This window comes from Camelus dromedarius, chromosome 1, assembly GCF_036321535.1.
Source record: "Camelus dromedarius isolate mCamDro1 chromosome 1, mCamDro1.pat, whole genome shotgun sequence".
Classification (NCBI taxonomy): Eukaryota; Metazoa; Chordata; class Mammalia; order Artiodactyla; family Camelidae; genus Camelus; species Camelus dromedarius.
Window position 1 is genome coordinate 89,063,097 of NC_087436.1, and position 13,955 is coordinate 89,077,051.

A 13,955-nucleotide genomic window follows, 5' to 3' on the forward strand; every position below is an offset into this window, starting at 1 on the left:
ACTTGTCTAGATGTTGCTGTGAAAATATTTTGTAGTTGTGATTGATATTTTCAATCAGCTACTGTACATAGAGAAGATTCTACCTGATGACCTGGGTGGCCTGATCCTATCACTTTGAAGTCTTAAGAGCAAAAACTGAAGTTTCCTGGCCAAGAAGAATTTCTGCCTCAAGACTGTAGCACAGAAATCCCGCCTGAGTTTTCTGCTCACTCTGCAGATTTCAGTTCTCGACAATCGAGTGAGCCAATTCCTTAAAATAAGTATCTTTTTTGCCTGTATGTTGGTTCTGTTTCTATTGGCTCCATTTCTCTGGAGAACCTTGACTGGTGCAAAAGGGATGGTGAAAATCATGAGGGTGACTAAAGCTCTGGAAACACTGACGTGCTGGCTGCATGTCTTCCCTCAGTAGAAATCCTAGGTGAATGTACACATTCACTTTCTAACCTGGATTGAACCTTTTCCCAACCCTCCCATCTCATTCACCCGCTCCTTCTCTCTGCCCCCAATGTCCCCAAAGAATGCCTTAGGCTGTGAAAAATGTTGCCACTCACCAAACTGATCTGTTCTGGATATTTTCAGTATATAAATATAGCAGAACTCATTTCAGTGTAATTGGGATAAAATATAATGTTGTTTTCAGTGGCACTTTTAAAGCCCTGTTAAGAAATACCTCTGGGCTCAATCTACTTTGCAAACATAAAGTGATTTCCTTACTGTTAGCCAATTCAGTTAGATTCCCGTTACTGAGTGGCTCATCCCTTGATGCTCCTAAGTCCTACAGAGCAGGAAGCCAAGTGAAGGGGTGCTGGCTGAAGCATGGGCTACCCTCCAGAAGCCTGCAGTCTACTGAACGAAACTGTCCAGAGCGCTCGGCTGCATTCCCTGCAGTGTGGAACCACACGTCTTCCATCTGCCCATTTGGCTCATACACTGAATTTGTGATGTCACTGTCCATCATCAGCTCTCACCAGGGCCATGAAACTCCTGTCCCCTGGCATCAAATTCCTACAACTTTTTTTTCTTTTTTTAAATAGGGGGGCTGGAGGCTGGGGGATGGGAGTTTTGCTAGAGATGGTTTGCATATCTCTTTGCATGTTCTGACAGCTCATGGCAGAAGTGGAAACTTCATCATTTCAAGAAGCAACTGAAGGTTAGGTACAAACCTACATAAACCTAAACAAATCTCATATAATATAATTCAGGGAACAGAGAAGGAAAAAGATGCAGATCAAATGAAACAATTGGCAAATTTTCCAGAATGTTTCTCAGCTGCTAAATTTATCCTGTATTCCTTGTTCCCCGTCATTTCTCTCATCCAATGTATGAGCAGGTCGTAATGGCTCCGCTTTTAAATGCATCCTGAATTTGATGGCTTCTCCCCACAAACATCCCTGGCAGCATAATTTATCTTCCTTTTTCCAGGAATGCTACCCTGTGGTCTTTTCTCTACATAATAGCTGGAGTGATCCCTTTTAAATGTAAAACAGACCATGTCTTCTGTTTAAATCTAGCAACTTTCTAAGCCATGAAATAAAATCCAATTTTCTCATCCAAATCCACAAAGCACTATGTGATTTGGCTCCTGCAGACACCTCTGTCCTTATCTCCTACCACTCTGCTCCTTGAACTCTCTTTTCCAGCCAGTCTGGCCTCTTGTTGGCTGTCCCCTGATGCTCCTAAGTCCTCAGGCCACTTTCACTTACTCTTCCTCTCTCCCAAAACACTCTTGTGAGAACTGTTACCTGGCTAGCTTGTCATCATTTTCTTCGCAGTGAGTATCATCTGCCATTATATCACATATTTATTTATACATTTTTCAGTAACCTCAACTGAAATGTAAGCGCCAGGAGGGCAGCTGCTTTTTCTCTGCTGCTGTTCATCACTTTCTATCCCCCTTGCTTTTCCAGAACAGAGCCTGAGATAGTCCCAAGGAGACTGAGTAAACGTCTGAATGAGAAACTCAGATTTAGAGTCATCTGTTGGGCTCTGTTTGAGTTTTGATGGCTGAAGATCCCTGAGTGGCTAAAATCTTTAGGGTAGTGGTTCTCGGACATTATTGTGCATCCAAGTCAATTGGGAAGCTTGTTAAAAATCCAAGTTTGAGCTCATTTTTTCTAGAGAAAGGTCTTCCTAGTCTGCATTTCACACACACATTCCAAGGGTCCTAGTTCGTTCTGGTGTACTTGGCCTTTAGTTGTGGCAGATGGAAAATCCATAGAGTAGTTACTTCCAGGCAACTGAGAATTAATTACAAATATGTGCAGTTCAAGCCTGAGAGATACACAACATGTGGCTGGAGAGTGACTTCTTAAATTGATGTTAGTGGGAACTTAGGGGGCTTTGAGAAGAGAATGATGGAAACAAGAAAGTAGAAGCTATTTTATACAAAAGGGCATTTTATTCCTGAGCCAAACACTCACTGATTGCTTAGGGAGTTCCAATATTTAAGATGAGTCCTTTTTTTACAGTTAAATATAACATGCATTATAACCAGCAAATTCATTCAATTCTGAAGGATGCAAATAGGGGCCATTTTCCAGATGCATCTTCAGTAAAACCCCTTAAAATACTCATTTAAGATGTCATCAGCAATGTTTTGCTCTCAGGTAAAGGAAAGAGTGATTTTGGCCAGAGTAATAACGGTTTTTCACATGGTTGTAAAGGAGATACTCAGAATGTGTAATGTCCATTTGTGTGTGAACATCCTGGGGCTTGTAGGTTCTACACCTAAGTGGGTAAGTCCTTGTTATTGCATCTCATCAGGCAGAATCTTCTTACTGCATTAGCCAGAGTTTCCGAAGACAATCAACACAGCATTTCTAAGGATTGGAGACGATTATGAACCATGGGCAGTGTGGTGTTATCAATCAGCTTGGATTCTAATACAGAGATTTCAGGAGAAAGGAACTTCTGGGAAAAGATACATTAGGGCCACTTAAAGTATCAACATAGGTTGAAAGCATTATATTAATATCACCCATTATTGTACCACTGACTGTCCCTAATTAGAATAAATGCCTTTCATTAGAAAATATTTATTATATATATTATTTAATTTTGAAAGCTACCTAACAGTTCTTATTTTGGGAAAGGCTTAAAAATTTTGTTTTTGTAATAATAGGAGTATAATGGGAAAAAAGGTCCCAATTTTACATGAATTCTAAGGTCATGCCTTTGGTTTTGTAATTAATTAGTTTACTTATTATTTTAAAAGACTTTTAAGTGCCCGATTAGTGCTATGCTCTGTGACAGGCATTGGAACTCCAAAGATGGAAGATACAGTATCTGCATTCAAGACCCACTGTTTTTTTCTTTATAGCAATTTTTTGTTACCTGGCATGCGTGTGTTTGTGTGTGTGATGTTCATTGTGTGTGATGTATTTGTCTGTGTGATGCTCACTGTCTGTCTCTGCCATCCAAGTGTAGGCTTTTGTTTTATTCATCGCTGACTAGCTTTCTAGTGCACGGACAGTATTCACACAGTATGAATGCATTAAATATTTGTTAAATTAAAAAAAATAGGTAAGCAAAGGTGCGGTGGAAAGATATCAGAGGAGCACCAACTCGGCCTGAGGAGTGAGGAAAGGTATCAGTCAAGAGGTGAATTCTAGGGAGCCAGCCAAGCAAAAGTTCCAAAGAGTGAAAACAAGGCAGGCATTTAGGGAAAACTGCGAGTCGTACTTCTGGAACAAAGAGTGTGTCAGTGAAAGGGAGAGGCAGGACAAGTGAGGCAGGAGAGGAAGGCAGAGTGAGGTCACAGTGGGCCTTGGGTCCCACGTCAAGGGGTCTGGAGGTTTCCTTTAGGTAAAGGATCTGGATGGGTCATGGTGGATGCCTATAGGTTTGACCTGTCTGATTCCATTCCACTTTCCTCTGATAGCGTTGCCTTGACTTTTTTTTGTTGCACGTGATCGAGGTGGAAATGATTGCATCTTCTAGGCTCGAGGGACAAGCCTGTGATGCAGACCTGGGCATTTAGGGATTTCCATCTTCCTGGTCAGAGGGATTGATTTCTGCATGAGAATATGACGTGAGTTGGCCCCAAAAGACTCAATCCTAGGACTTATGTTGTTGGAACTCTTGGGTATAAGAAAGTACTTTGTGCTGAGGTTGAAGAGTTTTGACAGTATAAACTTTGGAGTTTGGGGACCACCACGAGAGAAGGGTCTACTGAAAATAAAGCTAACATAAATGAAAGCCGAATTAAGAGAAGACGAGATATGCTTTCTGATGACATTGTTTGAATATCTGGATGTAGCCACAGGTGGAATTAGAAACTTTGCTGGACTTTTCAGTTGTGTGGGTCAAAAAATTCCCTCCCCTCCTCTTTTTTTTTTTTTTCTTAAGCCAGTTAGATTTTCTTAAGTTAAGTTAAGATTTTCTTAAGTAAGTTAGATTTCTCTCTCATTCACAAAAGAATCCTAGCTGTGAGAATAGAAGAAATTGGAGACTAGATGCCAGGGAGAAGATGAGAGAGAGACAGAGAGGGAGAGAGACAGATTTTGGGATTCCTGGAAAGGAGAATTAGATGGTTAGACAACTGAAGACTCTGGAGATTAGCTAAATTAAGCCAAGACTAGAGAACAAAACACAGACCAAGCCAGATTTGGGCAGGGGTTTGAGGGCTAAAGACATCCATGAACTGTCAGCACAGGCTGTCATTAGAAATCAAAGGTCCTGCCTGGATTTCTCCAGAATTCAGTTGCTGAGTCAGAAGGGTTAATGTTTCATTAGAAGCTGAGGGCAAAGCAATGAAATGGGGTGGGGCCCAGGTTCAGAAGCTAATATGGGTTCAAGCTAGTCTAAGCTAGACTTGAGGAGAGAGCTGTTTACCTTTATGAAGTCTATTTTCACATGCATTTTGTATCCTGGAATTAATCAAAGTACAGAACTGATTGACATTTAGAAAGTAGTCTGAAAGTGTAGGTGATTCACCGTAAAGAACAGGAATGGGAGGAAAGAAGGCAAATTACAGTATCAGTATCTGATTCTGAAGGGGGAAAGTTCTGCTTCTTGATTGTTGGGGTCCCAAGTGTACACTGGGTATGACTCTCTAGCAGATTCCACCAGTGTCCGCCATGACTTAGAATGATTTTGAATCCATCTCTAATCACAGATCACTCATACAATCTTTTCATCTTGGGTGGATCTATTTGCAATTAGGCGGGCATTGTGGCCAGCAGATATGACCATATATAAAACCATTGTGGCCAGCAGATACAATCATCTAATAAATATTTTTAATTCTAGGATTTCCACTGGATCTTTTTTTATAGTTTCAATTCCTATTCTGATACTCCCCATTTCTTCATATATTATATTAATCTTTTCCTATAGACTTTATTTTAGACTTTTAGTTTTGTTCCCAGTTAGTATGAAAGTAGCCCAGAAGTAGCTTACTTCCAGCCTAGTTGTACAGAGAAATCTATCTTTCAAACTCTAAATACCATCTTTAGTTTCAAATGATGCCTGAGGGGTTTATAAATCCATAGTTTTTAATCACCTTGGAGGTCAAAACTCACCTAATGTCTGGATTGAACATCTGTACTCATATAAAAAGATGCTTCAGTGCAATGAGTAGAAATATAACTCAAGGCAAAGCAAGCACCTTTGAAGCTTCAGTGCAGATACCACTTGGCAGGACTGCCCAGCCAAGGCTATCACAGTAACACGTGATAAATGATCAATGCTGCTCTATGTGCTAGGGTACCAAGGCTGAAATTAGGGACCCCTCGAATAAAAATTGTCTGAGACCAGAGCATATATGCCATTTGAATTCAACTGTTTATAAGAATCTAAAAGGAAAGAGGAGGATCATTCAACCATTATATTAAAAGGAAATATCTAATATCATTTTCTATTTTTAACATTTATTTAACCAGGGGGTAGCATTTTTAAATACCACACAGGTTGCATTATTAACTTCACTGCTGGAGATGATGCACTGAACAGATGAAGTAATACACTTGCTTTGTTATTGACACATTGCCTGAGCTCCTGGTTTTAGAAGAGGATAAGGAAGTCAGGAACTGGAAAAGCTAAGCAGTTATGGGGATGATTATAATCTCCTTGAGATGGTACCATCTATTATTGTTCCATCCAAATCTTAAGAAGTTTATAAAATCTTAGCCGTAACACTCCTTTGGAGATTATGCTTATATGATGTTATATCACTGTGATTCAGGAAGAATAGCAGAGGCTGATAGAAAGCATGCTTGAAAAAATGTTAAAAATCAAAGTGATGGAAACAGTAACAAAGTCTGGAGCAGAAGCTAAAATAGACTATAGACAGTCTCTTTTTATTACTTATTATGAATATACAAGAATTTTCTAAAACATTATGATATAACACTCAATACCTGTGTGGTATCTAAGAATTCATCTTGAATGGAAAAGGTGTCTTCAGCAGTCCTGCATTAAAAAAAGTGCTCATTTGGTATTTTCTCAGGTCTAGCCACCAAAGAAAGAACAATAAACATAGTAGACAGGGACCCTGGTGTATATCCTTGGGAAGCTTGGCATCTAACAAAGAAAGAGGTTACAAAAATGATTGCCCAAATAAAGATATACTTAATAATTTGGTAAGTCCTAAGGTGGAAAAGCACAGGATGCCATGAGAATAAATCACAACGGTACCAAATATAAACCAACAGTGAATGTGTCAGTTAAGGCATCCCCAAGGTGGTAGAATTTATGGTAAGAATGGGGGCAATGGAAAAATGGAGAGAAGTCCAATATTACCTTCAACCTCACTAATCCCTTCTTCTATTGTATAAAATCTAATGCTAATCCATCTAACATATATTCTAATTTTATGATTTCCAGTTCTTCTTTTTTATAGTTTCAATTTCTATTCTGATACTCATTTCTTAATATATTATGTTAAGCTTTTCCTATGGACTTTATTTTAAACTTTTCATTTTGAAATTATCGTCAATTCCTAGAAAGTTGCGAAGATAGCACAGAGAGGTTCTATGTACCTTCATGCAGTTTCTCCCATTGATTACATCTTATCTGTTGTAAAATATCAAAACCAGGAAACTTATATTGGTATAAAGTGTGTATAGTTCTATGTAACTTTACTACACGTTAGAATCATGATAACAGGAAGCTTCTTCCTTTTGGATATAGTCCTCGGGATAAATCCTACCCTGAATTATTCTATAATCCAATCATAATTTTCTATCCTGGCAAGACCAGAAGATTCTCAAGGGCAAGCATCATGCCTCCTCCTTCTCCCATAGTATTGAGGATAGAGTTTTACACAAGAGTAAACATTTATTTGAGTGTGTTGCTTTGTAGTTTGACCGTTTGGCTGAATCTGTATGTTTCCTTTGTTTATAATTTCTAATTACCTGACAGTTCTTTGTCCAAATGTGATGACCTGCTAAAGAGCATGAAGATACACCTTGAAGACTCACAGTCTGGTTTCTCCCTGATTCTCCAACCACATCTCATCCTACTCTGCTTTCTCCCTCACTCACTACGCTCTTGCTACGCAGACCTTCTCTCAGTACTTTGACATGTCAAGTGATTCCCGCCCCAGACCCTTTGTGCTTCTTACTTCCTTTGCCTAGAATGGACATGGCACGGCTGCTGCTGTTCGTCACTTAGATGTCAGGTCAAACGGCAGCTTCTCAGATGGGTCTTCCTGATCACCGGGTCCAAGTTTCCTGTTCCCTCAAATCTGACCCAAAACATTCTCTTGCCCATCACTCTGTTTTGCTTTCTTCATAGCACTTCCTATTACCTGAAATGGTCCTCTTCATACTTGCTTGTCTGTTTACTGCCTGTCTTCCCATGTTAGAACCTAAACTCCACGAGGGCAAGGAACTTTGTCTCATTCAGAGCAGAGCTGTCAATGCTCAGAACAGTGAATGGTTTTTTGAGTTGTCACCCTGTGTGCCATCTTGAAAACAACTTGTCATGGGTACAGTATTTCCATGCACACAATTGTAAATTGATTTCAGTGAAAAATAGCATAGAGGTAGAAGCTACAGAAACATTTAAAAAGAATAAATGAAGTATTACTTCAAATTTAATTCCACAGTGAGAGCACAGGTCACAAGATCTACTAATGAAAAGCAAAGGAGAAATGGTGACAATGTCTTGTATATAATAATAGCTAATATTTATTGAGTACTTACTGTGTTCTAGGTATTGTTCCAAATACTAGGTTTGAAAAAAATGACACAACTCATTTAGTCTTTACAGTAACTGAGAGATAGATATACTATGAAAATCTCCATTTTATGGATGATGACACTGAGAGCAAAGGTTAGATAAGGAATTACATAGGTCGATCTGCCTGAAATTTTAAAGCCTGTAAGTGGCAGAGCTGGGGCTTGAACCCAAGCAGTTTGGTTCCAGTCTGTGATTGTAACCACTGTGCTCTAGTGCCTCACTGCCATTCGGAGTAAGAGTTTGTTCACTTTAGTTTCCTCATTTATTGATTAAGTAGATCTGGAATTATTCTTTTGCACACAGCTCCACAACTATATAGTTTAGAATGTGATGGGCTTGGCGTTAGGCTGCAGGCCTATGTAGATTATTAATCTGCGTAATCTTCAACATCAATTTCCAAATATGTAAAGTGAAGGGTATTTCAGCCTTATTCAAGATAAATGAACATTTCACAGTTTTTTTTTTTTTTTTTTCTGTTGTGGGAGCTCTGAGCACCATGCTGCTGCTAAATTTCAGAAGACCATTGTCAGGAGTATTTGATATATTACCTGGACTTTATTCATCTCCAGTTTGTTCTTCTCATTAGCGCTTTGGTCTTGTTTGCCAGCTCCTTTTTTCTGAGGGCCTTTCCCAAAGAAGATGTAATTTACAAAGGCATATTCCAGCAGAGCCAGGAACACGAACACAAAGCAACCCATCAGGTAAATGTCAATCGCTTTGACGTAAGGGATCTTTGGCAGGGTCTCCCTGAGGTGAGTGCTGATGGTCGTCATCGTCAGCACCGTGGTGATTCCTATGGAACAGAAAGACACAGCTTAGCTGAATGCACCTGTTAAGTTCCCTTTTTAAGGCTGAGGGGACAGATGCCATTCTCTTGTTGGTACCCTCAAATGATGGCAGTAATGCAATAAACCATGGGGCAGAAAGGGCAGACATTTTGAAAGACAAAGCTGCAGGCTGCCAATGGAGTCCATGAGCAAATCTCAAAATAGGATGCTCTGCGCTGGGTTGAGAACTGTTTTATAAAAAATAATGTACAAAAGAAAAAGGAAGGTAGATGGAAAGTCATCCCAAAATCTCACTGATTTGCCCACTGCTTACTATCAAATGTCTCTCATGCTGTTACATGCCACTTTTTTCTTCTTCCTTCTCTCAACATCTCCCTCACATCCCTCCTAAATCTGTCCTTGTAATACTCATTTCCACAGCAGCCACTACCGAACTGAACGTTGGTAACCAGTTTGAGGAGACCTATTTTATTGCATGAATCTGTAATATACCCAGGTCATAGGGTCAGTATCACCTTTTAAAATTACAATGCATCATTTGTGATGAGTCAACATGAAAAGAAGAAACAAATAAGAAAGTTAATGATTTGCATCAAGTATTTGATATATGTATTTTTAAATATAATTTTATTGTTTGTTTTTTTTTTTTCAAATATTACCTCTAGTTTCTTGATTCTGGAGAATAGAATGAATTAGTTCCCTGGAGTCAGGAAAAGACTTCCTGAAAATTCAACTTGTTAAAGAAATTTAAGACTGTAATCTTTTAAAAGGAAGATTCTACTTTGTCTACTTTGTTAAATATAGCATCCTTAACAATAATGTTTGTGTGTCTGTATAATATTTTGTGTTTATGTTGGTGACAATGAAATGGTAATTGGGAAAAAAAGAAGTGATGTTAGTATCTAATACTAAACTATGCTGTAATGTAAGTATTACACACTTGTATTGTGTTTTTACAGCTTCAAACACTTACAGCTATGAATTATATGACACATTATTATATGTCATAACAGCTTGCTCAGTACGATAGGGCAGGTGCATTATTCTCATCTTATAGCTGAGTAACAGAAACTCTGAGATTAGTTATTTTGCAGTAGATCAGCTAGAGATAAAAGAGTAAGGAGGTGTTAAGCAAAGGCATTAAAAATAAAAGCAGAGAGATGAAAAAGTAAAATCTAAAACTTGATGAGGTTCCTTAAAAATAAAGTCAGGAAATGTGAAATGATTATTAGAGACAAAGGAAAACCGGCAAAGGGAATAGAAGTTAGAAAATGAAAAGGGGAAAAAAAAAAAAAAAAAACCAAACCAAACCAAACAAACAACAGTTTAGCCCTCATTTGCCAGTCAAGATTATTCTATTTAGATGTCCTGATTTGACTACTCAACTTTAGGAGAACAGGTAAAGTAGGAAGTCAGAACTACAATAAAAAAAGTCACAATGGTTCAGGTCAGTGATGAATTTAAACATGCTGGACCGATATGAAATGCATCATGAGTGCCCCTATTTATTTCTTTGAATAAAATTTAAAATTTCCCCTAATATAATTCTACCTCACATCCTGTACAGAAACAGTTCATTTAAAATCCACTTATTCCACTTCTGCATCTACTCCTTGGTTTAAATTTTTTAAGCAAGAAGGGCTAGTAAATAAATGTCTCATTTACTTAGATGAGTTTTAAAGTACGTTAGGTTTTGCATTTCAGAGACCAGGCTTATTCAGCATCTGTGCTGACATGTCTAATCAAAGTAGCATTAGCTCTGAGGATGGAAGTGTAAGGAGAACCACAATCCATGATCTTGGTAGCTCTTCTTCCCTGCTGTGGGCATTGTCCAATGTTTTTTGTTTAACAGTAGCATATATTCACATTCATGTTCGTATTCAAATAATATGTGCAGACATATATATATATGATGTGATAAACTATTTGTTTACTTTCTGTAGTCTTGGAATGTTCAAAGGTTAATAAAGGGCTGCCAGAACTTGACATTGTGAAGCTTATGTGCTCAACCAATAAAATGAGCTTTACAGTTGACGATTAGTCTAGGTATGAAAGGGTATGCCGATCATCTAATCCAGCTCTGTAGTCTCAGAAGAAAAGAGGTGTATATGTTAGCTTATTCATGAATGATGCTCTTGTGTGTATGGGGTGTGTGTGTGTGTGTGTGTGTGAATAAGCCCCAGAAAGTGATAACTAAAATGGCTGTAGGATCGAATAATGACGCAGACCCACATGTATCCAGATTCATTAGACAGACCTTACAAATTCTAACTTTCTAAGGAATCTTTAAAGTCTCAAATACAGCCTTCCACTTGCAGCAATTACTCAATCATGGCAAGATTAATTCTGAATTTTGTTCCCTCAGGAAGGAAATCATTCTTATTCTGTCCTAACCACAGATCACGAATGCAGCTGATGAATTGTCTGTGCCTTATTCAAGGGCAAGGAGCTCCATTTAAGAGATACTAAGATCGATACAATTGAACTATAGTTAATTTTCAAAAGATAGTATTTCACAACAATTGATATAGCTTGTTAATAGTTACAAGGTTCAGCTGTCTCCAAATCCATTTGAGAATAACGCAATAATGTTCTCCACTGTAAAAAGCAGGAACCAAAGAAGAAATCACAAAGTTAGTAAAAATTAATGTAATGAGAATTTTAAAATATGCTCTAAGAAGCATTTATATAGTGTTGAATGTACTCCAGGATTTTTTTTTTTTACTTCGGTAAAATTATAAAAAGATACTATGTTGTAAAACATTCACTCTGTAAGTGCTTATACTTAGATGTTTTATTAGCAAGCACTCTCATGGTAATCTCATTCTTTGGCTACTTATGAGAGCAGCCCTTGCCCAAGCCCTTGCCTATAATTCTATCCCTGGTGGTTGTTTGAAGCTAAGTCCCACCAGCTCTCTGTAGCACTGGAAATGCATTACCTAGTGCCACTCTGGCTGCAGATGCATCGTAGTTGATCCAAAACGACACCCAGGACAGAATAGTAATCAGTGTGGAAGGCATGTAGGTTTGCAAAATGAAGTAACCAATGTTTCTCTTTAGACGAAAACTTAGTGACAGTCGTGGATATGCCCCTGAGTGGGAAAAAAAAAAAAAGAAAATCAAGTCACCTTTTGGTTGAAGCCACCTTATTTCTCAGCACCCCCTAGTTCATGTTTGGGGAAACAGCCTCACCTGTTGTGAACTCCACCTTCTTGGACACCATCTTGTAGTCGACGATTGAAAACTGAGGAAGCTCAATTTTATTGACTCCCGTTACTGCTCCCTCTCCTCCATTCCAGTAAAACTCAATGTCATCTGTGGTATAGCCATCTGAAACCAAGAAACAGCGTAGTTAAATGGAGCTCAGTTGGCCTAGAAATTCATTTTGAAGACAGTTTGAGATCTGAAGAGAAAATCCCCAGCAACTGATGGTAAGATGCTATTGCTGTAAATCAGGATGACATAAGAGGTTTCGTGTTGTGTGCTATTTCTGATGGTTGGTTGTGGCTGCGTTGAGAAGATGGACACCTTACTTTAATGAGCATATGCTCTGTGATCTATCATTCAGTGATACCTGACATCACTGCATATTTATTCATTGTGTCTACCAACGGGCACTCTTTGGTTAAATTAGGGAATGCCTAGATTCCAGGTGCCTGGGCATAGATTTTGACTATGCATTATTTAACAACAACAAGTATAATAATTGAGCACATATTTGTTAAAAGGGAAACAGAAGAGGTAAAGGGATGGAGTATAATGAAAGCCCAATTTTGTACATACCCATTAAATGATCGACGTTCAAAAAGGAAGTATACTTTTTTTTTTTAGAAAATTAGGCAAGCTTCTATTTATATCCTTTGATTATAGCTACTGTATAGGTGAAAATTTTAGTAACTACATGAATTTTTGAAGCTATCTTTATATGAGAATGAGCTTTAAGTGATTTAAGGGGAATGAGTAGAAGATTGTAGAAGGGTCTGTCCTGAAATCTATTTCCCTTTCCACTTCTGCTCCTACTAGCCAGTGGTCTAACTGAGTTATGGTCATATATTAGGGCAGCTTGCATAAAAACAATGTATTGATATATTAAAAAAATCTAAAAATCATTTAAGACATATAGAACACTACATTTGTAACTTTCTGCTAGAGACAAAAAGGTCTTTCTAAGGTTATTTTCTATTTATAGTCACCTCAAATAAAAAGCATCAAATCTTTTCCCATTAGAAATACTAAGGCTTGTGTTTCAAAAGTAACCATATGATGTAGTAGACATTTTGCTGACCTACTTTTGATTAAAGCGAGAAACGTTTTCTCAAGAGATAAAAAATAATATATTTAAAATTTAGAAGTTGAATGCCAAGTGCCAATGGATCACTATCAACATATCCTTGAAAGAATGTGAGAAAATTTAAGTTATTCTTCCCTTTTTTTTTTTTGAGGGGAAATAAAACTGTTTTAACTTTATGGCTTTAAACATTTCTAACTTCTTTTCAGAAAGCTCTTTTTAGAATTCTTATCCCTGAACTCATTGAATTCACAATTGTTTTATATTTGTTACTTTTGCCGTATAGAGGTTATTATTTACTGTAATATATTTCAATTTGTTTTATTTTATTTCTCTTTAAACCATTTCTCTCTTAGGTCCAAGAACTTGCCCTTTCTTCAAAGGGTAATCTTTCATAGTCAGTAACCCATTTCACAATGACCCAAGTGTGGACATAGAAATAGAAGATATTTATTTCTGGGTATAATCTTCAGGGTCTGAGAGGCTGTGAGATCCACTTTGCCCAGTGGACTCAGAGCAATCTACATGGAACTAACTGGTGTACTGGGGGCTCTGTATTTGAGCATGGCTCTGTAAGGCTGTGATTCTTAGCATCTCTTTGAGAATCTGATAGGACCTTCTGAACTCAGTGAGAAGACAAGTCACACACTGGGTGAAAATATATGCAAAAGACACAACTGTTAAAGGACTGTTAC

General features: G+C 38.0%; 1 protein-coding gene across 1 annotated transcript in view; it reads right to left on the reverse strand.

The window, feature by feature from the left end:
- The window catches only part of GABRB1 (gamma-aminobutyric acid type A receptor subunit beta1), a 331,133-nt gene that overhangs the window by 9,205 nt on the left and 307,973 nt on the right, over positions 1-13,955 (reverse strand). The window contains exons 6-8 of the mRNA XM_031435095.2: positions 12,165-12,302; positions 11,912-12,064; positions 8,733-8,977 (exon numbers count right to left, since the gene is read on the reverse strand). Coding sequence (XP_031290955.1) covers positions 8,733-8,977; positions 11,912-12,064; positions 12,165-12,302 — 536 coding nt within the window. The remainder of the gene's footprint in view (positions 1-8,732; positions 8,978-11,911; positions 12,065-12,164; positions 12,303-13,955) is intronic.